Genomic DNA, 26,036 nt, shown 5'->3' with positions numbered 1-26,036 from the left:
GGTCCTTCATCTGTAGAATGGAGCTGCCTGTACTGCCTATGGGAATAGTAGAGAATACCTGAGGGTTGCAGGAGAAGCACTCAGCCCAGTGCAGGGTATGCACTCGGCACTCAGCAGGGGGGAATGCCGTAACTCCTGTGTCTAGGGCTGTTGTAACCTGAGATATTGGTTCCCTTAGTCTGAAGTCCCAACTAGAGAGATGGCAGTGCTCTGTTAGAGACTTCTGGGCATAATTATAGGCACCAGAAGCAGGGAATCTACTCTCCTCTAATTCATTCCTTCAACAAATAGTTTTAAGCCTGTATCGTGCAGCAGACTAGACTGGATGCTGGAATACAGAGGTGAACCAGACACATGTTCAGTGGAGCTTATAGTCCAGTAGGAGGGAGTCATTAAACACAGGGTCACAGCAAAATATAATGTAAAATGTGATGAGTGCCATGAAGGAAAATTACTGTTCAAAGGGAATACACCCAAACTTGATAATTTGGGGAGATGCTGGGACCAGGTAAGCTTCTGAAGAAGTGACTTTAAATCTTTAAATTGAGACCTAAAGGAGAAAAGGTGCTAGCTCCCCTCTGCCCCACTTTCCCTCACCTTAGTGCTTTCAATCCTCGGGTATTTCTGAAGCGTCTACTGTAGGCCTCTGCTATCATAGGTTATACTCCAAGGCCTGTGAAATAAATAACTGTGTCAAGTCCCTGTCCCCAGTGTGTTTGGGCACCAAAACATATCCCAAGGAAACGCACAAACAATGCAAGGTAATAGATAATGGCAACAGGGGGAAGAGTGATTCAAGGCATAAACACATCTGAAGTTCTGGGGAGGGGAAGCTGTGGTCAGCAGAAGGGTGTAGATAGGTAAAAAGGAGCCAGGAGGATGGGCTCCAAGGGGAAGTCAGACAGGGTCCATCCCTGGAGCACTGGGGCTGGGGAGGGGTGCGGGCAGGTTCCGTGGAATAGATGCAGTTAGAAGACAGCAAGCCGTGGATGTGGAGCTAAGGAGCTGCATGCACCTTGCCCTCTAGGCTTTGGGAAGATGGTGAAAACTCTTGAGTAAGCGTCTTGTGTTCTGAAGAGGCAAAGCCTACAGTGTGTGAGGCATGGATGGGAAATGAGGCCGGCCAGGATTGGCCCACTAGTGTTCACCAGGACAGCTGCTCAGCCCTGAGGTTCAGCCTCATTGGTGTCAAACTGTCAGTCCTTTGGGAGAAGTAACCAGGAAGGTGTTATCCCACAGTATCAGATCCTTTCCAAATGGGTCTACAAACTGGTTTCGGGAGAAGAGACACACCTTAGGAAGGTTTTAACATGAAGGAGATATAAAGGGTGAGGAGGTGGGGCAGAAGCCTTGCAGAGTTGTTACAGGTAGTGGGTACTGGAGGGACTAAAAAACTGAAGTTGAAGATTTCAAAGAAGGGCATGGGGTCCAGTAGAGAGAGAAATGAATTTAGGTGGTGAACTTGAATCCTTACCCCAGTTCTGACAGTAGTTGACTGTGTGGTTTTGGAAAAGCAACTTTTTAGCTCTTCATCTGCAAAACGAGGTAGGTAGCCTCAGGGCCAACCTAGTGCAGGGCACACAAGTAAGCACTTACTAAATGGTTGTTTATTATTTTTTGTATTTAATTGCTAATCATTAATTAATCCTTTTTAAGGTTCGCAAATGCTTTGAATCTCTGATCTCAGAATTTTTCTCTGTCCTGGTACTCTGGGCAAGATTCGTTGCTAGATATTCGTTGCTGATTCCCTGTTTTAAAATCATCAAGCATTTGCCTCTGGGCTATTCCTGAACTCAGAACAAAAGTAGTCTGGAAGACAAATGTCTCCATGATTTGAAATGCTACCAAGAAGCCAAGTGTAAGCTAAATTTTTTCTAAACAGGTAGAGTTCATTTTATTGTCATAGGATTCCTAGAAAGTTGTGTGAAATGTGGCATTTTAAAAATAGAATTCTGTTTTCAGCATCCTAGGGAAGTTCATTCTTTTAAGGAACTCTTCAAGGAAATCCTTTTAATGTCACATCTCGGATGTTGGGCCACCTGCAATTTCTAGGGTGAGATGGGGATTGCTTCTCTGCTCACACACATTCAAGTGTCCATACTAGTGCAGTTTGTATTCACAGACACCCCCATTCACACTGAAGCTGCTCGATTCCTACCCACAATGCCCTCACACTCTTGCATACATACACTCTCACGGGCAGCTCTGTTTACTGACACAGGAGCTGCACATGTGGAGCGGAGCACCCGGGATCTGCCTCTTCAGGGATCACCTGTGCTTATCTGTTAGAACATAAAATTCAGGGTCAGAGGTTCCCAGGGCCCCAGTTCACTCTGCCTGTAAAGAAGGCCCTGTTTCTGGGTGTCTTCATTTGAAAACCTCCCCTCCAATTGCTGGTAGAGAACTGGATTCTGTTTTTCAAAGATGCCATAAATATCTACTCTAAAAGCAAGTCCTGGTGGGAGAGTATGCTTCCATCCCTTCAAACAAGAGAGCTTTTTTTCAGGGCTTACCAAACAGCAGGCACTAAGGAAGGTACCAACGGTTTAACAGTGAACAAGCTGATATTGCTCCTATAGTCCACAGAGCTCAGTCTTTGGGGATTGTTAGTTTCTATTGCTCCCATAACAAATTTCCTCAAATGTAGGGCCTTAAAACAACCTGCATTTAGTACTTCACAGCTCTGTAGGTCAGAGGTCTGTGTTGGCTCAACTGGTTTCTCCACTCAGGGTCTCATAAGGCTAAAATCATAATGTCAGCCAGAGGGGCTCTAATAGGGACACTCTGGGAAGAACTCACTTCAGGCTCATTCAGGTTGTTGGCAGAATTCAGTTCCTTGCTATTGCAGGACTGAGGCCTTTCTTTCCTTGATGGCTGTCAGGTGGGGATTGCCCTTCAGTCCTAGAGCCTCGCTCTGGTCCTTGCATGTGAGTCCTTGCATGTCAGAGCTGGCAACAAGCAAGTCAAATCTCGAGTTTGGAATCTCTCTGACTTCCTCTTCTACTGCTTCCAGCCTGAGAACATTCTCTGCTTTTAAGGCCTCATGTGACTAGACTGGGCCCATTTAGATAATCCAGGTTGTTCTCCCCATTTTAAAGTCTGTAACTTTAAAAATCACATCTGCACAGTCCCTCTAACACATGTAACATAACATACTTCACAGGTACTGTTCTGAGGACTAAGGCATGGACATCTTCGTGGGGGCCATTCTGCCTAACACAGGTGTATAGAGAAGTAAACCAACGATTTTAATAATCCACATTGATAAATGTAAATAAGAGGAGGTAAAAAGTTACAATGAGAGCAAGGAAAAGAGTCGCTGAGCCCTTTTGAGGAGGTTAGTAAGGCATGTCTGGCTTCCTAAAGTGGGTAATCTCTAAATTGAAATGTGAAGAATTCACTCTGAATCAAAGGGTTAATGCTACTGAGCAGGACTGTGCTTTGCAAAAGCTGGAGGGGGCTGTGTCTTCAGGACATTAGCTCAGGCATGGATTTCTGAGCAGGGGCATTTTTAGCAGGGTCTGGTAGGCCAAGCTCGTAGCAGGGCAAGGTTGGAGAGAGTAGGGCTCCTGGTGCTTAGAAGAGCTCAGGCACTTGTATTGAGCTCCTAATCTGTTACCCACTTTCTGGAGCATCTGAGAGAGATGTGAACCTCTTTCAATTTGTTTCTGATGCTGCTCCTATTTGAAGTACTTTCCTTTCCCCATCTTTCCATTTATAGCAGATATTATTTTTGAAGTGGGGCTTTAAAGCAAAACTGTTTAGTTTTCATTCATTCACTTGTTACTTATTAATTTAAAAATATCTATTGAGCGCCTAACACATGCCAGGCACTAGTGCTAGGGGGATATAGCAAAGAACAAGGAGGAAGAGGCCCCTGCCCTCACCATCTGAATATATGCAAAATGGAAGCCTTTTAGCTGGAATCCACAATGTTTCATTCAGGACCCTGGAAACATCTGCTCAAAACCTGTTGCTACATGCAGACAGAAAGAGTGGAAGCCAAAAGAACAGTGATATCTATCACTGATTGAGAACTAAGTACTTTGATACTACTATTGATATCACTATACTACTGATGAGGAAACTGAGGCACAGAGAGGTTTACCCAACATCACCCAGCTAATAAGTTGCAAAGTTGGCATTTAATCAGGCATCCTGACTGCAGAAGTTGCTTAGTCAAGCACTCCAATAAGTGGGCTTACATGGCTACCAGGTACCAGGCATTGTGCTAGGGCTTTGTGTAAGTCTTGTTATTGAATTCTCCTAATAATTCTACCAAAGGGTGATTATTTGCAATTTGGACATGCAGAAATTGAGGCTCAGAAAAGTTAATAGCCCTGGGATACATAGACAGTCAATGTCTGCATTGGATCTGAGCTCTTACCTTTCCCTTTAGGATGGAGGGTGTGTGGGAAGAGGAATGAAGAGTCAAGGGGGGGTGGGGGTGCAGGGAGAAAGGAGCCAGTGAAGGAGGGAGGGATTAGAGGGAGAGCAGGAGTTCTCAGGGTGGGCTGAAGCAGAGCAGATCAGATGCTGGAGGTTTGAAGGAAAGGCCTTGGGGTGGCATCAGGACATGTTAATGTAGGAAGAGCAGTTTTCTGTGGGGAGTTGTGCTCAGAAGCCAGATTTCAGAGCCCCCCACTAAGGAGTGAGTGGTCTAGGAGCATGCGGAGGTCCCCGTGTCAGGCAATGGTTCTTTCCTGGGGACATGAAAGAGCGAGGGGGGTCTTTTCAGAATGGGGGAACCCAAGCCTGTTTGTTGACAAAGGAGAGGGAGGTCCTTAGCCAGAGCAGAGGGAGACCTTGTGTGAGTGAGTGAGTGCGTGTGTGCAGGATGCAGGGATTATATCCAGAGCATGAGAGGGCTGTTCTCAAGGAGAGGCCCTCTTTTTCCAAGATTAGAAGAAGGAGGGCAAGTGGGTAAATCTATAGAGAAATTCTTAGTCAGTAGAAGAGTGAGGTGATGGAGTGACCTGCAAAATGGGGTGCCACCACTGTCCTTCATACCTCCCCATTGTGATGGGGCTGCATTAGTTTTCTGTGGCTACCATAACAAATTACCATGAACAGGGGGGTTTAATACAACTGGAAGTAACTCCCAGTTTTGCAGACTAGAAGTCCATCTATTGCAGGGTGGGCTCCTTCTCAGGCTCTGAGGGAGATGCATTCCAGGCCCCACTCCCAACTTCTAGTGGTGGCCAGCAATCCTCGGAGTCCCCTTGGTTTGTAGATGCATTACTCCAACCTCTTCCTTCGTCTTCACATGGTTTTCCCCTCTGTGTGTGTCTGTGTCCAAATGTCCCTCTTTTTATAGAACGCCATTGGCTTAGGGCCCACCCTAATCCAACATGACTTTTTAAAGCTTGATTACATCTGCAAAGATCCTATATCCAGATAAGGTCACATTCATAGGTACTGGGAATTAGGGCTAGAACATCTTTCAGAGGGACACAATTCAACCCAGAATAGGACACAAAGGAGACAGTGTGTGGGAAGGTGCCCTGAGGGGTATAAAATGCTACAGAAATACAAGGTCACACCAAGGTTAAAGGAATCCCCACGCTGAAAATGTTTATAAGGCAAACCATTTCCTCCAGAATTTATGTTTCACATAAAACCCAAGTTTCCAATAAAGGGTTTGCTGAAAGTAGTGTCTATCACTGCATAGCTCCTGGGAGAAAATGCTCTTAGAAAAAGGGCTTCCTCACTGCTTCCAAGGAAGGCTTACAGGAACAAAACATACATGCTCCCCACCATTCTGTAAGATGTTAATGGGAGACCGTTTCTCTGCCTCCCTCCTTCCCCCTCCTGTCTCAGGTACCCTTCAGATCAGGACTTAAGCACAGTTGGTTCTAACCATAAACCAAATTAGTCTCCAAGTTCTCTTACTCCCCCCTTCCACCTTCCTCCTACCTGCTAGATTCCTAATTAATCCAGCTAAGAACAGAGGTCCTGTTCTTCAGCTGTGTCCCGAGGGCGGAAGCGTTTGCAGATGATGATTTAGGCTCTGCAGTTGCTGTAAAGGAAGTGGTGGCCAGAAGGGGGACCCACCTCTCAGGGGCAGGACAGGGAGGGACAGCTAGGGACATATAGGGAGCCTGTCTAGATTCTTGTCACTATGCAATAACCAGCCTTCCCCTTACCTAGAACATCGCTCAACCGTCAAGCCTAGACATCTGAGCAGTGAGGCTTCTTAAAAGAGTTTAGGACACCATTTTGGAGTCCATTTTGCATTATGGAGGCCTTAAAGAGTCTGATCAAAGCTATGAACCCACATCCCAGAAATACATATGTGTAACAAAACAGTTCAGATAATTTCAAAAGCTTCACTGACACCCTTGAGCTTATTATTCATGAATCCAAGGCTAATAACCCCTGATTGAATATACTTTTCCACCGTGTTTTCCTCAGAAAACCGAGATCAGACAGGGCAATTGATTTGCTCTCACATCCTGCAGTTATTTAAAGGGAAATCCAAAACTGAAGTGAAAATTTTGGTTCTCTTATTCTAAACATCTATATATAGAGCTTGTTTCCATTAAATTAAAAGAACTCCTCCGCTTAAAGAAGCATAATCTTGAAGAGAACTTTGCTTTTGGGAGTGAGGAGAGGAAGTGGTAGTGGTGGGGGGGTGTCAGTGTCGGTAGAAACAGCATCTGTGGCCCCCAGGGCTTGTAAATGAGATCTACTCATTCCAACACACACTGCAATGGTCCAGGGATCCCACTTTATACTAGTGTGGTAGTGCTACTGAGAACAGTCAGTTGGAATTCAGGCTTTTAAGGATCTCCTGCAGCCCAAAGGTTGAGTAGTATGTGTCCTCAAATGGTCCTCAAATGGCTATAAATGGAAGACGTTCTTGAACTTGGAGCTTGAGTGTAGATCTTCATTGAGGGCATCAGGATACAAGGTTTTTGTAGCCCCTTAATTTTTGTTCTCCTGAAGCTAGCTAGAATGTGGGGATGACATCTAGGGGGGGAGCGCCAAAGAGATCAAAGGCTACACCGCAGACCCCCACCACTCTCTTCTTCATCCCGCAACATAACCCCTGCTCCTCCCAACATCCAAACCCCTCTAGGCTCTCAGGACCAACCAGTCTCAAATAGGGTTTAGGGGAAAGATGGCAATTAACTGAGATTTAGGGGATTATGTTGGGAAATTATGTAAATTACTTGGGATGGGGACGTCTCACAGATTCGAAGGTCTTAATTTGGAGATGTCCAAGTTTAGGGGAGCCCCCCCCAATTGTTTCCAGGCTTTATTTTCGAGGTGTCAGATTAGAACCTGGATTGGGGGCAGGGATTTGTTTGAGGATGTCTCCAGTAGCTTGGGGGTGGCCGTCTGCCTGGCCAAGGGGGCTGGGGGTGCTGGCTGCATCCCGCGGTTCCCCTAAATCTGCGGCCCGCATCCCGCGCAGCGTCTGGGCCTCGAGGACCCGCAGAGCAAGCCAGTTAGCGCGCTGTCCCCGCCTTTAGGCGGGCCGGGGGCGGGGAGGTGGGGACCCCTCCCCTTCGACCATCCCCTCGAGGCCGGCCGCCCGGGCGCTCGGAGAGTCCGCCGGCGGCGAGGCGAGAGGGCAGAGGGATAGGCGGGCGGCTGCGGCGGCTGCGGCTGGTCTCGGGCCTTGGCGGAGCGGGCGGCCGCCGCGGGGCCCCGGAGAGCCGGGCCGGGGCGCACGGGCCGGGCCGGGCCGAGGCGGCCGCCAACCCGGCCTCAGCCGTCGGGGGCCTGGCGAACACGCCTTGGCTACTTTCCGCTCGGAGTTGTGATCTTGTCTGGGGGGCGGCGCAGGGCCGGGCTTTCGCGGCGAGCTCTCCCGTCGGCCGGGAGGGGGAGCGGCGGGCGGCGGGCGGCGCGCGCCCAGGGGGAGGGGGAGGGGGAGCATGCCCGGCTGGAGCCGGGCCTCGGGGCGCGCCCCGGCCGCCGTCCCCACCTCCGCCTCCTCCTTCTCCTCCTCCGTCTCCTCCTCCTCCTCCTCTTCCAGTCCCGCCGCCGCTGCAGCCAACATGGCTGCGCTCCTGAGCCCGGGAGGCGGTCGCTGCTGAGCGCCGCTCGCCGCCCGGGCCCCCAGCCCGCCCAGGCCCCGGCCCATGGCCCCCGCGGCCTCGCGGACCCCGGCGCGCTAGGGCTGCAGCCCAGGCGCTCGTCGCCCCTAGTCGCTTCGGGGCCCCTCGGCGCAGCCGCCCGCTCGCGCTCCCGCCGGCCTCGGGGAGCCCGGGAGCCGTCCGGCGGGGCGGGGCGGGCCGCCACCATGGAGCCCCAGCGCCGGGAGCTGCTCGCCCAGTGTCAGCAGAGCCTAGCCCAGGCCATGACGGAGGTGGAGGCTGTGCTCGGGCTGCTCGAGGCCGCGGGAGCGCTCAGCCCCGGCGAGCGTCGGCAGCTGGACGAGGAGGCGGGAGGCGCCAAGGCGGAGCTGCTGCTTAAGCTGCTCCTGGCCAAGGAGCGAGACCACTTCCAGGACCTGCGGGCGGCGCTGGAGAAGACGCAGCCTCACCTGCTGCCCATTCTCTACCTGAACGGCGTCGTGGGGCCGCCGCAGCCAGCCGAGGGCGCGGGTGAGTGTCAGACTCCCGTCCCGGCCTCTCAGACCTGCCTTCCACGACTCCCTCCAGTCTCCGAGGGTGAATTCTCGAGGGCCGGTCGGGCAGAACCATCCTTACTTTAGGCCCCCTGGGAGGGGGCGTTGCATGGAACCCTACTTAACCCTTCCTGCCCGAAGCCCCGCCGTTGCTGTGCACGATGCTGTGCACCACAGGCCTTGACCCTCCCAGGTGCCAGGGCAGCAGGGTCCTCCCAAGGTAACCAGGTCCAGCCGCGGGGGCGACCTCGGAGTGATGTTCCCCAGTCCTTTTTCTAAGGCTCTTCACTATCCACCAGTACTTGGGGAGCCCCTGCTAGCCTTTAATCAGTGATAACGGTGTAGAAGAATGGAGCCTAGGCCAGGACCATATTCCTGAATTTTGGTCCCTGCTACCCAGTTGCAGGACCACTGGGACCTTTTCACTCCGGCTCTCTCAGTTCCTTTGCCGAGAGCACGGTGTGTCTCCTTGTCCAGATTTGTGGTTGATTATGCACAATGCCTGCTAGGTTTCTTTGGAAACTGGGCTTAGAAAAGTTGGGGAAGTTGCATTGCACCATGGGAAAATCCTAGTAGTGACTGTTGGGGCTCAGATTCCTCCTTGATGGTGCTTAGCTGCCTGAGGAGGGAAGGGCTGGTGGCTGGTTCCCCTGGGTGGAGAACTTCGGGTTTGTGAGTATTTGTGTATACCGGGTACAGCTGGGGGCGTAGTGGAAAGCCAGCCTCCTAAACAGGGAAGGGGAAGAAGTCATAGCCCTGAGGAAGGAAGAGAACCAGCATTTATTAGGCACCAACTGTTGTGGCGGGTCCTCTGCTTTTTCACATTTAATTGTTACCACTCTGTGAGCTGTTGCTGCTTTGCCAGAGAGGAAACTCTGGCTTAGAGTGGTTAAAACGCTCAAAGTATTGGGCACCAGTAGTTTTCAATTATGATTTATTGTTTTATTTAACATGTTTGGAGCCAGGAAGCAGCAAGCACCACCTTTTCTATGTCTTGCCTTTGTTTTAAAAGTGAACTGAGAGGACTGACAAACTGCCCTTAGCAACGTGCAAGCCAGAGGCTGATGAGACCCATTTATTTAGCTGTTAAAAGCCTCACTTACAGTTTTATAAGTTGTTCTTGGTAACAGTTCCGATGTATATTGAGACTATCTCAACCTCACTTTATAATGAAGGAAGTGGACAAACAAAAAGACTAACCTGCTGGTTACATAGCACAGCATTTCATTAGTGGCCCTTCTCTCTCCACTTTGGGTTTTGACTCGAGCATTTACGTCCTTTAAAGCTGCATTCTGTCCCCCCAGTTACGACCATCCCCCAATGATACCTGAGCTGCTGGGCAAGGCTGGTCCCCTCCCGGGTTTGCGTTTTGGGAATCGCCAAGAAGGCCTATCATATTTGGCCTTGAGGAGAAGGACAGAGGGAAATCTCATCATTTTTTTTCTTTTTAATTGTCTCTATCTTTATATTTTTGAAGGAGGAAGTTTTCAAGGAAGTGCAGCCGTTAGAGTGCAGACTCAAGTTCTTATTGAGATGTGTTTGAAAAAGCGCAAGCTTTAATCTCTGAAATAGGGTGAATTGCAATTAATTAAGCCCCCGCCTTTTCCATGCTTATTGGAGAAGGTGGGGTCTCATTGGGCCGATAGTGACTTCTAAAGAAGGGGTGGAATAGGGTTTGGATTTTATCCCTGAGGGTGGTGGTTTCAGACCCTAGTTTTACCGAAGTGTAGAATTCCATGGCTTTGCAGAGGGTCATGAAATTCTCAGAAAAATCATTTTCAAGGGCAAGTTAAAAATTCATTTTAGTTAATATTTTAGAAAAAAAAATTGATTAGCATTTGGTCTGGCAAGATAGAGCTTTTGGTGGAGAGGGGTGATATGTTGTGCAAGTAAATAATAGGGTGTTGGGATCTTTGTAAAGGGTGAATTACTATACAGTAGCTTCCAACATTTTTTCTTCTTTTAGCCAGAGAGCCCTTAGCTTAGTGCATAAAAGAGCCACTCCAGTTGAAGGGATGGAAGCACCTGTCTGAAGCGCCAAGGTCAGGGAAATCCAGCACTGCATCCTGGCCCATTGCTCTCCCCAGTAGTTTCCACTCTGCACGCAGTTCCCCAGCTTTGCCTCTACGTCGATCTTAGTGCAAGACCCTGTGGAAGCCTGAGAGAGGAACCAGCTGGCTTTTCAAAGATCACAGCATCAAGGGGTGGCCCTTTGTTACCATGTCTACGTTGGAGGTGCTGCCATCACCCCGTTAGGGACTTCTTGGTGGATCCACACCCCTTGTAGGCTCCTGGTCCAGAGTGACCATTGCCTGGCTGGCACTTTTGCACTGTAGGAGTTTGCTGTGCTGCAGGTAAATGATGGCTGGCAGTCCCCAAAGTGGGGCCTGCAACTGGGTGAAAACTGGCCTGGGTGGTACAGGATAAGTGAGCAAGTTAAAACCATCTTTTGTGTTCATTCTCAGAGCCCCAGATGTTTATAACCCACCATGCTTAGGCCAGGGGCTTGAAGGTGACTTAAGAAACACAGAAGGCTGTTTCATTTTGGGGGTGTGGGGAGACGTCTGTTCCAGGATTGACAGCACGTTGCTGGCAGCCTTTTATAGCTTGACCTCATGTGTATTTCTGCATCTCACTCAATTCTGTGGCAGCTCCAGTCAGGTGAGTGCTGTCTTCTCTGTGTTCCGCACCCATCTGCAAGGTAGAGGACAGACAAGTCACAGGGCAGACAGGAGCCCGAGTGTAGGCCAAGTCCAGTGTTCCTGACTGGGGGCACTTTTTCCTGTTACCTGATTAGGCCTTCTTACTACAGTTTCAAGCTATTTCCTGCATCGGGAACTCTGTGGAATTATGGGATGCGTGGATCTGTAAGGAATAAGTTATCACCGTTGCCCCGCTGGTCGTGGTGAGAGGAGAGAGCTCTTGTTCTCTTCTAAATGGCTCAGATCTATTGTATTTTTTCCATAGTTGTACCAAAGATCTTCTTTGGTTACTTGGAGACCACTCAGTCCTTTGTTTATTTGTCTTTGATTCAGTTACTAACATCCGAGTTTTCTCACTTGTTGCTCCTTGGCTGCCTGCCCCTGGGGTGAAGGCATTTTCCTGGCTGGGAGCCTCCGTGTCTTCATCTGTGAGTTGGGTCTAAGGGTGCTAGGCTGCCTGCCTCAGCCAGTGGGAGGGAAGAATATGACTGGGGAGAACTGAAGTGCCTGATCCCATGCTTGACCCGGACTGAGATGGTGCTAGGATGAGATTCCAGCCTGCAGCTTGCCGTCCAGTTGGGGGAATGGGACACTCGGGAGTGATGTAAGGAGACAGAGCAATTGAGTGGTACACGTACAAGCAAGTTTTTTCCTTTCTTTAAAACTCTGTATACTATGTGCTTTCCCCACATACTCTCATCTATCTCTAGTGGCTCTAATTACCATCTGGTGTGGAGGGCTCCCCAAACTATTCTATGCCAGGCAAATGGGAAAAGTGAGACAGAACATCCTCCTCCTTTCCCTCTACATGTTCAGATGGCTCCTTCAACAGCCGCCTCAAGCTCTGGTCCTTCTGCAACACCTTCCACAGCTTCTCCACTGGCCCTTTCTGGTGTGCTCAGAGCTCAATGCTTCCTTCTCATCCCCCCTCTGCAGCATTTTTAGTTTCCTAGCAAGCTGGCCGACTTGGCTTCACTGCAGTTAAGAGAATAGAGACAGCAGTGTCTGCTGGAGAAGCCGTGGAAGGTGTTGCAGAAGGACCAGAGCTCGAGTTGGCTGTTGATGGAGCCATCTGAACATGTAGAGGGAAAGGAGGAGGATGTTCTGGACAGCAGACACAACAAGAGCAGAGGCTTAGGCACGAGAGGGATGGTGTGTTTTCAGGTTGTGGAAATAAGGCCAGCCTGAGTAGAGCCCGGGATCGATATTGACTCTGGGTGGACGGGGATGCATGCAAAGATAATCTGGAGGACCACAGTGGCTAGGCTGTGCGAGAGGTTTGGATGGCACTGGCGATTTAGACATTGTACACTTGTCCAAAGTTAAAGCTGGGGCAATTCTTTTTTTTCTTAAAAGAAATAACCCTGCCAGTCTTTTTCAGCAGGACAAATTCACTTGGCTACTGTTTGTCAGGTGTGGATTATTTATTATTCATTGGAGGTTACCTGGGCCTTTTGTTCTCTCTCCCTGCTCCGTTTGGGTACCAGCCACCTTTTCATCTACGCTGCCCCGGAGGGTCAGGTACAGGGACAGAAGTAAAAGCTCCAACCATTGTAGTTTTCTTTTGGTTCTTTTAATTGTGTTATTTGAGAGGAAGTGGTGGAGGAATTTGGAAGTAGTGGTTGAAAAGAGGTTTCTAAGAGAAGGGCAGATTTTATTGATCCCTCTGTTGTATTAGTTCAGGGCACCTTTATTGCAAGCAACAGAAACTTAGCTCAAACCGTATTAGGCAGAAAAGAGAACATTATTATATATTCGAAGGCCTTGGGGTTGGGGAAACTGGCCTTTGGATGGTTGATCTCTGAAGGCTGTGGCTTTTCCCATGCGCCTGGGACATATCCTCAGGCCCCTCTTCATCTTTACAGCCTCTGACTAGAGAATAAAGGGAGCCCTATCCTCTCAGCTCAGGCAGGAAAATTTATGGAAGGATTCCGCTTGGCCTGATGAAGGTCATGTGTCCAGGTGAGGCCCAGTCACTTGGCAAAGGCAAGAGGACTAAGAGTGGCCCAGTAGTGGACCCAGTAAATAGGGTGTGTGATGAGAAGCTGTGATTGGCAGCCCATGGTAGTATCATATGGTCCTTCAGACTGGGAAGAAGCAGTTCTCCAAGGGCAGAGGAGTAGAAAGGATGTGCAGGTGAAACAACAGATGAATGTCCACGACATGTGGCCCTGTCTTTGCTATAATGATACACTTAGCAGACGAGGTCATTGCTGGAGTGAGGTGGTTGGGAGAGGGGGTCAGACTTTACCAGGTTTTAGACTTTGAACAAGGCAATTAACATTTCTGAGCTTCTCTCCTACTCTACAAAATAATTAAAACAATAACTACTTAACTATGCTATTTGACAATCAGTAGTAAGAAAAAAGGAGGAGCGTGTTGTTATTGTGGCACACAATGAAGTCTGGAATCAGCCTTAGAACCAGAAGCCTGGGATTCTCGTGATAGTACTGAAGTTATATGAGAGGTCTTTGTAAACTGCGCTGAACAGATGTCAGGGTTGCTTTTACTATGGCTGAGGGTCACCAAGAGTAGAATGTAATCTCCATGAGCCAAATACTTTGTTGTATTCCTAATGCCTAGAATAGAGCCTCACCAAGATAGGTGTTCAGTAAATTTCTGTTGAATGGATGACTAGTCAGTTGTGTGTAGATTGAGTGGTGAGTCCCTGTGTTAGTCAAGGTCCTCTTCAGAAATGTGTGCAGATTCCTAAGTGGTGACCTCAATGACAGAAGGCTGTGGGGGTGCAGGATGGCTAGAGTGAGTCCCAGATGCACATGTGGATGCTACCACCCACAGTATATCTGTGATGGAAGCAGGTGGCGTGACATTGGTGTCTGAAGTTCCCAAGGTCACCCATCAGGTATTGGCATGGTGGGGCTGGCTGCCAAGAGCCATGTGGAGTGCCCACATTGCCCATTGGAGGATTGAAGAGGCCTTCCCTTTCACATTTGTAATTTGAATGTCAGCTTGGCATCCTCAGAAGAGTCTTGGATGGGGATCTGCTCCTAACTGTGCAACATCTGGACCTTGGATGAGCCGCTGAACTACCTAGGGTTTGCGTTTTCCTTCAGTACAACAATAAACCTAAAAGTTTAGCATTGACTGAGGAGTTGTTTAGTCCTGTGGGACTCTCAGCACTTTGAAAGTGGCTTTAGGTCCAAGGAAGCTTGGTGATAGGGTTGGACTAGATTTCTGAGGCTTCTTTCCAGCTCTGTGCCATGATTATTCTTTTCTGATTTAGTGTTAGTGTTGAGTGATTTTTGATACTCTGGCTTTCTATTTCCTGAAACAGTAAACAGCATAGGAGAAATATTTTATCTTAGATTTTTTTTTTTCCTCATTCCAACCACCTATGCATTCTGCAGGCCTGGGTAAGGGGCTCTTCAGTTATTTCCTATAACCTTGGGAGGACATGAGCCATAGAAATATTGGACGTAGAGCAAGAGGGCTGTGCAGTAGGGATGCCAACAGTGTTCAGCAGAGAAGAATTTTAAATGGGATTGATCTGGGGACTGGCATTGCATCTTTCACCTTTCGCCTGGGACAGATTGCATATCTCTGAATTGTGTGTCTCTATTGATTTTTTTGAGAAAGAGTCCCATGAAAGTGCTACAGAAACATTTTAAACCAAACAGAGATGTTTGGAGTGTCCCATGTTGGCCATCCAACTCAAAATCCTGGGTGGATAATTGTGAGGTGACTGCTGACCTTGATGTTCATTTCACACCAAGGGTCATAACCCATTTGCTTTGAGTGTGCGTGTGTGTGTAAAAATCTACCATTTGAACCATTTTTTCCTATTTTATTTTTGTTGTGGCAAAATATACATGAAATTTACTGCATTTCTAAGTGTGCACTCTGTAGCATTAAGTCCATTCACGTCATTGTGCAACCATCACCATCTTCCACTTCCAAAACCTTTTCGCCTTACGAAACAGAAACTCTATCCATTAAACAATCACTCCCCATTCTCCCCTTCCCATCAGCTCCTGGCAACTACCATTCTACTTTCCATGTCTCTGAATTTGACTGCACTGGGTACCCCGTGTAAGTGGACTCGTACAGTGCTTTGTCATTTTGTGACTGGCTTATTTTACTTAGCATGATGTCTTCAGGGTTCATGTTATAGCATGTGTCAGTTTCCTTCAGCTGATTAATATTCTATTGCATATTTATTTGCATACATACACAACCCACATTTTGTTTATCCATTTTCTGTCGTTGTGCAGTTGGATTACTTCTCCCGTTTGGCTGTAGTGAAGAAAGCTGCAGTGAACGCTGGTGTGCAAATACTTCTTAGCATCCTAGCTTTCAGGTCTTTTGGGTATATACCCAAAAGTGGAATTAATTGGTAATTCTGTGTTTAATTTTTGAGGATCTATCATAATGTTTGCTTTGAGTGTTGATTAAGGAAATCCATTCTGTCTACAGCAGCTTGACTCCAGGGCTGAGTGGTTCCAGCGTTTTCTTGTTACTTCTAAAAATTGTGTATTTTTTCCCCCAACTCAGTTTGGAACATTTCAAGATGGCCCCTTTGGGCTTTAAAGAAAGATTTTAGTTTCAGTAGTCATCTGTGACTCTTTTGAGGCCAGAAGTTGTTAACTGTACAGTCTCAGCAGTGTTCCAGTCTGGCAGCCAAGGGATGTTAACACATTTCCTTCTTGTTTGCGGGGCTGATAGCCTTTCCCCAAGGCCTTGAAGTATGTTAGTTATTTCTGCTTACTCCTTATCCCATTCAAGGTTGATTTGGTTTCTCAGTCTTGAATCCAGGGTAATGGCTATCAAATTTTCTTTTGAAAGGCCGAGACATCACTTGCCAAGGAAATACCTTCTAGTTTGGTGGGATGTTAATGGTGTTACTTGATGAAAGGGTTCTGTGGTCAGAGCATTTCATGGCGCTGGTTTGAGCAGGTCACACAGGGTCCTTTATTAGGAGCCTCCCGGGAGCACTTAGAAGCCAGTGTACTTTGTGACTTCACGAGAATGGGTTCACTCTGCAGTGTTTCCCAGACTGACTGACCACAAAATCCTTTTCCATTGAGCATCTTGCAACATCAGTGCCCTGAGAGGGCACTTTTGGGAAATGTAAGCATTAGTGCACAGTACTGGAGCATCCGTGTATACTACCGTTTTTCAGTTTTTCTCCCAGCTCTCACTTGGGGCAACAAAACCTCAAACATTCCCATTCTTTTAAATTATGACGACAGCCAAAATAGGCACATGTGGTTCTGGGGCCTGTAGGTTTTTAGATGTGTCGTAAGTTCTGGGACTTCTCGATGTTTTAATAGTGTGGCCTTGGTAAGGTATGTGACCTCTTTGGGCCTCAGTTTCCGCAGTATGGCTCAACAGGAATGGAGTTTAGCTTTGTGATGGCTGTTTTTTGAGATGGTTAAATCTGTTGCCATTTTATCTAGGTCTGAGTGAGCAGTGTGGGCTTTAGTCCACAGTCAGGATTTCCCGGGGCACCTTAGAAGGATGCTTGTCCTCATTTTTGGTGACTGTGGGTCTGGGACTGGCTGAAGGTGGGAAAGTCTTTTCCTAAGTCCCAGGGAGGTGCTGGGTTGGGGAGCAGAAAGGCGATCATGGCCCTGAGAGTGTTAAGTTACTTCTGGGAAGATGGGGGGCACACATGAGTGAGCCAGGTGGCCTGAGCATGGGTGGGTTTGGAGCCAGACTAAGATTGCTGAGCATCCTGAACCCAGTCTTGGGGAACCCCCACAGACTGGGATTTAAATCTTGGCTCTTCCAAGTTAAGCTGTGTGACATCAGCAAGTCACTTAACCTTCCTGCTTGCTTTTTCCTTATCTGTAAAAGGGTAATAGTGTTTTCCTCCTAGGGCTTTGGTGCAGACTGAGGAGATTTCTGTGAGGTGAGCACAAGCTGCAGGTGCCACTGCTGCTGTAGGGGAGGCCTGCCCTCCAGTAGAGAGCCAGTGTTTTGCCTGTGTTGGAGTGGGGAGTGTCACATGGCCCAGGCCACACTTGGAGTTAGGGGGAAGTCCTGGAGCCCACAGTGTAAGGAGGTCATTACCTTGAGCTGTGAGGAGTTTGGCTCCAAAAGGACCTAGGGAAGAGTTTATTTTGGAGGAGAGGAGATTAAGAGGGACTTGGATGCCTGTTTTCAGATGGATACAGGGCAGCGATGAGACCCGATTCTCTGACCCCGCAGAGCTGAACATGGGCTGACTGGTGGAAGGACACTGGGAGGGAGAATTGAGTTCAACTTAAGGAAGGACCTTTCTCCCTCTCTCCCTCCTTTCCTTTTAAACTTTATATTAACATTTTCAAACATGCAGAGATGGAGAAGGTAATATGACGAACACCCAGCTCTTCCAACAACTTTTATTTTCTGTAGTATTTTAAAACAAATACCAGACAGCATATCACTTCCCCCATAAATACTTAAGGAAATGTCTCTGAGAGATAAGGCCTTTAAAAAAAACTTAGCCAGGAGACCATTTTTACAACCAACAATATTTACAATAATTTCTGAATGTCATCTCATACCCAGTCTATGCTCAGTTTTCCTTGCCTCAGAAATGCCTTTTTATAGATGGTTTGTTCAAATCAGGATTTGAATAGGATTTCACATGCTGCATTTAGTTGATGTTGCCTTCTGAGTCTCTTTTATAATCCCTGGTAGCTCCCTTCCTCAGGCCTTTGGTTTAAAGGAAAACTAGTTTTCATGGTTGGTGCCATCCCGCTGTGGAGTGGACTGTTCTGGGGGGTGACGTGCCTGCCCCGAGAGGCCCCAGAGTCAGTGGGTGAGCACAGGGTGGTTACTCAGAGAATGGGCTGTGGAGTAGGGCCGAAAACCTCTTCACCCGAAGTTTCCTCACAGGGCTGTTGTAAACGATTAATATGAAACACTAAACAACTTTATTTAATAAACAGTTAATATGAAATAACATATGAAGTGTAAATGTCCTTTATGATTTAATTTTCTTAAGCTGTGGAACCTCTTCCATTAACTGGACTCTTACGTGAAAACCAGATTTATAAAATAGGCAAAGAGGTGCTTGGGTGACCAGGTGTGGAGGCCTGGAACTTGCCTCTTTACCTTGAGGTCTCCCTGAAGCACTACCATAGGGTTCCCCATGGTTCTCTAGGGTTCCACAGAACACTGTTTGAAAACCACTGGCTTGGATGCTTTTGTTTTAAGGTGCTTCCCCATGCTGATAGAGAAGAGTCATCTGAAGCCTGAGTTGGGTTGGTGAGTCACAGGTGGACCCAGAGGCCATCTTTGGTGCGGCTGTGTTTCCCCAAGATGCTTGTCTTCACCTACTTCCTCTGTTTATTACATTTGTAGGTTTACTTTTGGCATGAACCGTGCTTTCAAAATGACAAATGATCACAATGTGACTGATTAAAAAAAAACTCTCTCTGCTGTCCAAGGCAGTGATGTAGGAAGGAGCAGAGCGAAACCCTATCAGATGGCATCCCTTGTAGTGGGAAATGGTTACTTTTTTTGAAAAATTTTCCTTTTTTTAAAAAAAATGTCACTAGCTGGCCCTTCCCTTACATTGCATAAGAGAACTATTAGCAGTTAATGCATAAACAATGCATAAATAAGCCCCTCCAGCATGCAGCCTATAGGCGGGGGTCCACGGAGCTGCCTGTGTGGGATGCAGCAGCGTCTGAGGCTCTGAGCCGCTTCCTTGGTGGTCTTCTCGAGCTAGGGTGTGTTCTCGGGGGCCCCCCACCCCCGTGTGTTTCTGGGTGTGGCCTGTTTCACTCAGGCGACTCAGACCTCTCTGTCAACTTCAGGCTCCTTGTCTGAGTGACACCTCTCTGATACCTTAAGATGGCCTGGGTTCCCCAAATGAATCTTCTTGTACAATCGTTTTGACCATTGTGAATCTGCTGTGTGCATGTGAGAATCTGTCCAGCCAATAGTGATTTGATGACGAAACAAATGGGAAGAAATTATTTTTTTATATTTTGATGTAAGAATTCCTCTTTCAAAAAAGGATAACAACCTCTTCAACCTGAATTCTTAGTCAGGATAACCTCTTTCTTCTCATCTGGCCAGAACTTTCATTTCCTGTTTATGTGTCTTAAGCAGCTTAAGATTGTTGAGTATCACGGCTGGAAGGGATCTTAGCGACCACTTTGCCCAAACTGCTTATTTTACAAATGAGAAACAGCAGTCCAGAGACACAAAGGGACTCCACCAGGATCTCATAGCATGCCACTGGCAGAGCTGGACCCAGGATCCAGGTTTCTTCCCAGGCTGGGGCCCCTTCCAAGGCATCTCAGCCAGCCTCAGGCTGGGCGGGGAGTCTCGGGAGCCTTGGCTGGTTTTTCCTGATTGGGGCCTGGCTCTGCAGACACCAGCCTTTGCAGTGAGGGGGAGCAAGTACTGGGGCCTCACAGCCCGTGGACTTGTGCTACAGCTTCTCATTCCTGACCATTGAAAAAAAATCTTTAATCAGCCCATGCAATTGGTGTTTGCATGGGCACGCTAGTCCAAGATGGGCATACTAGTCCAAGAGAGGTTCATGAACTTGCCCAGGGCTGCCAGCTGCTGAGAGGCTGGGCAGCTTTGGGGCACTTGTCAGTTTCTTTATAAAGCTTGCATTTGCTCTTCCTCCAGACCATCCTCTGAAGGTCCCCGTTGATATGTCTGTGGCTTTGAGTCTTGGACACCCCTCCCTTTCTTGTCACAACATTCATGCATTTAGCAGATGTGTTCTGAGCACCTGTCCACTCAGGGGACACTATTTGGATGTAGACTTAGGACGTGACATCTGAATTTACTGCTGAGTCAGAGAATGGGTCTATCGTTGCAGTAGGTACCTCCTTGTCTCATTCCATTTGTGACAACAGCAAAAACTTCCAGTGCTGACTGCTGTGGCTTCTTCCTGCTTAGTCATAGGACAGAGTTCAAGCAGGAAAATGATGCCACTGAGTCTGTTGCCCCAGGTGAAAAAGGCTTTAATAGATAAGAGGGTAAAGGCCCCGTGGACACTGCATGGGGGCCCATTCCCATGGCCAACCTCAGTGGGAACTGGAATCAGGAACAAAACAAAATAAATAAAACCAAAATGGACTGGTTTTCGGTCCTTCTCCTGAGAAATATAGCTGAGACCAAAGCAGCTTAGAATTTAGGGGCTATATATGTGAGTGTATATATGCCTGTCTGTCCTCCTAACTCATTTCTGAAAGAAAACGGCAGACCACCTTTGTAAATCCTGTCATATTTTCTCCCCCATTTTATGAGCGCAGGAAGAGAGAACAAAATAGTGACCCACTGTCCTTACTTTCTGTGGGAAGTTGTGGAATTTCATGTAAGCTTACTGTTCTGCCCTCAACCTCCCTCTTATTGAGGCTTCTTGTGAAAACTCACTGGAGACAGTGTCTTACATGATGTCACACAGCCCTTAGGGTGGAGCCCAGACAGACTAAGACCCAGATTTTATCTGCCTGTCTGTTTGTCCATCTGTCCGTGCCTGGTCATTGCTCTGCACGAGGCTCTGGGAAGTGCTGCATGTGCAAAGGTGAGGAAGACATCGGCGTCATTTCTGAATGACGCCACAGACCCATACTGAACAGCCCAGCTTTGATTTGGTCTTTCAGCTGGACTGTATGTGCCATTGTTCATCTGTATGCTGTTTTTCCTTTTTAGTTGCTCTCTCTATTCTGGAGCTTTTAGAAAATGACAGGAAGTAATCATCCTAGCTTATTCACCTCCTACTCCGCACCTCCTATTTTGTGGTTTAAAGCAAGAGGCAGGTGTTTTGTTTGTAAAAATCTATAAGATACTCAAAGGGCAACAAAGAATATGATTCCTGCCTCCCGGGAGTTTATTGTCTTATTGGAAAGTCCAAACCTGAAGGAGCAGGTGGCCAGCAGTACACGTCTTGCAGAGTGGATAAGGCCATCTAAAGGAGAGTGGATGCCAGTGGGTGGGGTTAGAAGGCTGTCAGGCTGGAGGGCACTGGAGTGGGGCAAGGAAGAAGGCAAGCCTGCTGAAGGTAGTGTGCAGAGCAAGGGTAGGAGACCGGAGAGAATCCATTCTGTGAGTAGTGGGTCTTTAAGGGAATTCCAGGCTTCTGCTTAGGAGGTGCAGTCAGCAGGCACTGGGGAGAATGAGGTCAGGCTTAGGAACCTCTGGAAGGCACAGGGCACGCCTGGTTGCTGCTTCCATTTGTCTCCCTGGGATTGGTTCTCTGGGGGCTGCTTGAGCATGGGGCTGGAGAGGAGAGTGGGCAGACTTAGTGTGGCTGGGAGAGTGCTGTAGCCAGAGGAGGATGGAGTGACTGGTCAGCCTTTGCAGAATCTGCTGAGGTATCTGATTAGCTTTCTCTTTATATTGTTAGATGGATTGGAAAGCCAAACTTCCCATCTATAGTTGGGACGTTTAGAAGTCAGAGTCCAGGAGTCCTCTGGGACTGCTGTCCTGTCTGCTGGCCTCCTCTTTGGGCAGGAGAAGGGAGTGACTGCGCAGTGAGGTGGTTGGGGAGGAGTGAGTGACTGCTCTCTAGCTGTGGCTCCAGGGCCACCTCGCTTAGTCTCTCCAGGCCATATCCTTATCTCTCTAATGGGCCCTGTGACACTACCTCCTTCCCGGAGCTGGTACAGGATAGGTGGGTGGTCCAAGGAAATGGTCACATATACAGAGAAGGTTGTGTGCTGTGCAGATTGTAGGTGCTTCTATCGTACACAATGCTTTGTTACTATTGTGTTTTCTCAAATTGTTTGGGGGTCCATACTCCAATCTTGCAAGCCAGGAAGCAGGTGGGGAAGGCCAGGTCACTTTGGGAGTCAGTTTATTAGAGGGGTTGATTCTGTATCTGAGCCAAGAACTGAGATCAATCCCCGGGCAGACCCTTTGCCTTGGTTTCCTCTTCTGTGAAATGATAGTCATAGGACCTGCTCTTGTAAGGATCGAGGGAGTTACTCTTTGTAGTGCTCAGAGCAGTGCCTGGCGCACAGTGAGTACTGCGTAAGCGTCGCTGCTACTCGTGCTGCTGTTAGTACCTCAGTCCCATGGCCGTTACGTGCCACCTTCCTGGGCAGGTTGGCTGGTTTGTTCCCCCACTCTGTCCTGCACGCAGGGTGTGGTCTACACACTAGTGCTAGTCTGCAAACTCTTGGCACCTGGTCTTTGATCAAGTGAGCACAGAGATTGAGCATAAGCATTTAGCAACCTGCTGAGCAGTTTGACCTTGCTGGGACTCATTGAACAGGTATAGACTGCTTCAGGTGCTGTGAGGTCACATGAGGAGCCTCACGTGGTATGAGCTGTGCTTACTAGTCATCGGTAGTAGGACCATGTGACTGCAAGTAAAAAAGTGAGGTGGTGTGAGGGCTCTGCTCTGTCACTGCTCACCCCAGAACAGTCGGCTTCTTGGGAGCAGCCTCTGCCTGCTGACCAGAGCAGCCGGGGCCCTCAGCCTTTGGCAAGCCAGCTTGTGGTGTTTGTGCTCCAGTGCACTGTGACATCTCAAGGCAGTGCGATCTCCCTGTGGAGACTTCTATTAATGAGTAATTGTTTCCATTCAGTGCCATTGACGCTCACTGTGGCAAGTGCCTTTCTGGCTCTTCTGGCAGGCATGGTTCTGGCAGGTTTGGTAAGAATCCACAATGAACTCTACCCCTTTCTACCTCTGAGGCTGGCAGAAACTAGAAAGCTGGATGATGTCCATGGGTAACAGGGTGTGGGGATGCAGAGCTCACTGCTGCTGGGGCAGCTGTCCTAGAGCTTCCGGTAGGGCGCCCACAGAGCCCTGACCTTGCAGTCCCCTTCTTGCGTGTGGATCCCTCCGGCTCTCACAGAGGTCCCTGGAAGTTCCATATGAGGTGGCGTCCAGCTCTGGGAGAGCTGATGTGTGCGATGGTGGAGGTGTGCCCAGAGTGCACTGCAGCAGCACCAAGTGACACACGGCAACAGGATGGATCTTAAAGCACAGTGCTCAGTGCAGAAGTAAGGACAGTGAGATGGATCCTGTGCTCTTATGTAAATAAATAATACAAACAGAACAAGATAGCAGAAACAAACAGAGCAAGAACACAGAAAGATAGCACACAGAAGAATAGCTGCCTGTGGGAATGGGGGAAGAGAGTGAGAATAAAAGGAAATACTTAAGAGGGAGGAAAGAATCATCCCTTTCTGTCCTGCTGCTGTCTTTGAGGGAAGGGCCCCTTCTCTGCTCCTGTCTCACTGGGCTTGATTGCTCAGCTTCTGGCAGTGTGGCATCTGTGTGGCTTGGCTGAGCTGGCAACCTCAAGCAGATCGTTCACGTAAAAATGGCCTCAGTTGAAAGTACCCACACTGTTACAGTCACTGAGAGGGGAGGGGCACCTGTTCATGGAGCAAGTGACTCAGTAGAGACCCCGGTATTTTTAATAATCTAGATGATTGTGAGGAGCGGGAGGTGAACAACACTGGATTTAAATATGGCATTGTGAATATACGTCAGGAATGCTTGCAAAAACCCACATTCTTTGGCCTCAGTGGGAAAATACGGGTGGTCAATTTTTAAGTCAGCTAATTAAAAAACAGCTCTGTTCTGTGTGTTTATTGAGTTTATGATGCCATGTCCTACAAATGGGATTAGAAAGGTGGGATTTTAGCTTCAGGAAGGTAGAATCCTGGTCAGGATAAGGAATAACTTTTTAATTGCCAGAAACTGCTGCTTTAGGGAAGGGAATGATCCCCTGCCTACAGGACATATGCAGCAAGTGGAACTTCAGGCATGTCAGGAAGGGAGTTGTATCATGTTCACGTTGGAAGTAGATGCTATCTACAGTCGTTTGTGTTCTAACTGAACTGGGCTTCAAATTGTAGGTTTGGTGCTGGTAGGTAAAACAAAAAATGACTTGTTTTAAAAAAATACTATATACTTGGTCATGTTTATTGTAGAGAATTTAGAAAAGGTAGACCAAAAGGAAATTAAGTTGCAGATCTTACTAATCAGAGTACTAAATAACCACTACAATTAAAAAAAAAAGTTTTAAAGGAATCGTTTTAAAAAGGTTTACACTATTGCCTTATGAAGATGTGTGTCATTGGTTCCCCTTGATTGGAGATTCAGAGATTTTTCCATTTTTTTCAGTATAAACCATGCTGCAGTGAGTATCCTTATGTGTAAATCTTTTTATTATATCCTTATATCCTTTTTTTAAAAAATTGAAGTATCGTTGATACAGAATCTTACGTTGGTTTCAAATATACAACACAGTGATTCAGGTAATCCATGTTATTATTATTAAATCCTCACCCCCTCTAGTGTGGTTGCTATTTGTCAATATAGAAAGATGTTACATAATCATTGACTATATTCTCCATGCTGTACTACCGCCCCTATGACCAACTTACAATGTGATTGCAAATTATTATGCCCCTTTATCCCCTTCCCCCTCCCCCCTCCCCCTCAGCAACCACTAGTCACTTCTCAGTGTCCCTGAGTCTACTCTTATGCATAAATCTTTGTGCGCTTTCTTATTTTCTCAGAATAAATTCCTGGAAGTGGTGCTGTTGGGTCAAAAGGTGTGGATGTTTTTAAGACTGTTGATACAAATTACCAGGCTGATGGCATTGATTCTGAGTCATTCATAGGTTTTTCCAGGTGGCTTCTTCAGAATCACCTGGGAATTCCCCTTACGAAAAATGAAGATTCCTGGGCTGCACTCTGTTCCAGGGGATAGAGGCGGTGGGCTGGTCTCCACATCAATATTTTTCACCAGTGCCTGGCATTTCTTCGGTGTCTGAGCCTGCCCAGGGAAGGGCGGCAGAGAAACCATGTCTGGTCTGTCTCATCTGAGGGAGAGCTGTGATGTTTGTAACAAGGGCACAGGTCAGGGACCTACCTCTGGGTGCTGTTTTCCTTGTCTGTAAATTGGGAGTCCCAGAGTGGTTTTGATAAGCCAAAGTTGCTCTATTTATGCATATGTATGTGAGTGTTACTCTTACTGATGTCACAAGGTGAGAAGGATCTCACTGGGCCAGGCCAGATCTGGAAGGGAGCTCTGGGAAAAGTGGGTCAGGATGGATAGCTTCTCTTTCTGCTTCTTCCCCAAGGGACCTGGGCTGATAAACTGTTGGAGCAGGGTGCCATTAGCCGGGGCCCCTTCAGGTCCTGGCATCTTTCTGTCCAGGTCAGCAGAAAGAGAGCTGCTTCTTCCTACCCCTGGGTCGCCACTTCCTGTGCCAAGGAGTGAGAGTGCCAGGAAGCTGGGGGCTGAGCCCTGTGTGACCTCCCAGCCAAAGCCAGGAGGTGGTGAGGCCCCGGGATCCTGGGCAGTGTAGCTCCCAGAAATCACAGACACTGCCTTTCACCATAGCCTCATTGTGACGGTGGTGTTTCTTAACGTGGTGGTGAGGGCAGTGTGGAGTTGGTAGTCCTAGTGGGGTTGCTCAGGTGTGTCCAGTCAAGGATGAACTGTTTGCCAGGTGTAATCTTCAGGTGACTACTCTGGGCCCGCTGTTTACCAGTTGTCCCCGCAAAGGTCAGCTCTGCCTCTAACTGTCCCCTGTTTCCTGGTCTGTAAGTCTAGAAGGGCAATCATTCATTCGCTTACTCCAGCAAGCATACTGAGCTGCCTTGGTATTAAAATGAATGATCTACATTAGGGAGCAGGACAGCGTCTCTGGCTCGGGTACTGGTAAACTGTGCTCTAGTGTGTTTAGGAACAAGGCGCTGGGAAGGACATCCAAGGAGGGGACTGATTTTGTTTTATGGAAGGGAGAGTCGGGCTGAGGGTGGTCTCATGGAGGAGGTAGCTTGAATACCCTTGAGAGCCAGG

At 48.0% G+C, this 26,036-nt stretch overlaps 1 protein-coding gene across 8 annotated transcripts in view; it reads left to right on the top strand.

Moving 5' to 3' along the window:
- The first annotated feature begins 7,621 nt into the window (after nucleotides 1–7,621).
- The window catches only part of DLG5 (discs large MAGUK scaffold protein 5), a 118,993-nt gene continuing 100,578 nt past the window's right edge, over nucleotides 7,622–26,036 (top strand). For 5 of the 8 annotated variants that reach the window (XM_057506059.1, XM_057506061.1, XM_036928667.2 and 2 more), the window contains exon 1: nucleotides 7,623–8,558. In XM_057506059.1, the coding sequence (XP_057362042.1) occupies nucleotides 8,255–8,558 (304 nt within the window). In that variant the 5' untranslated portion in view covers nucleotides 7,623–8,254. Of the gene's footprint in view, nucleotides 8,559–26,036 lie in introns of all 8 variants that reach the window. The other 3 variants (XM_057506058.1, XM_036928665.2, XM_036928668.2) reach the window with 3 other exon arrangements.

Source organism: Manis pentadactyla, chromosome 8 (genome assembly GCF_030020395.1).
Source record: "Manis pentadactyla isolate mManPen7 chromosome 8, mManPen7.hap1, whole genome shotgun sequence".
NCBI classification, from domain to species: Eukaryota; Metazoa; Chordata; class Mammalia; order Pholidota; family Manidae; genus Manis; species Manis pentadactyla.
Note: the sequence above shows the minus strand (reverse complement) of the source record. Positions and strands in the feature narration are given on the sequence as shown.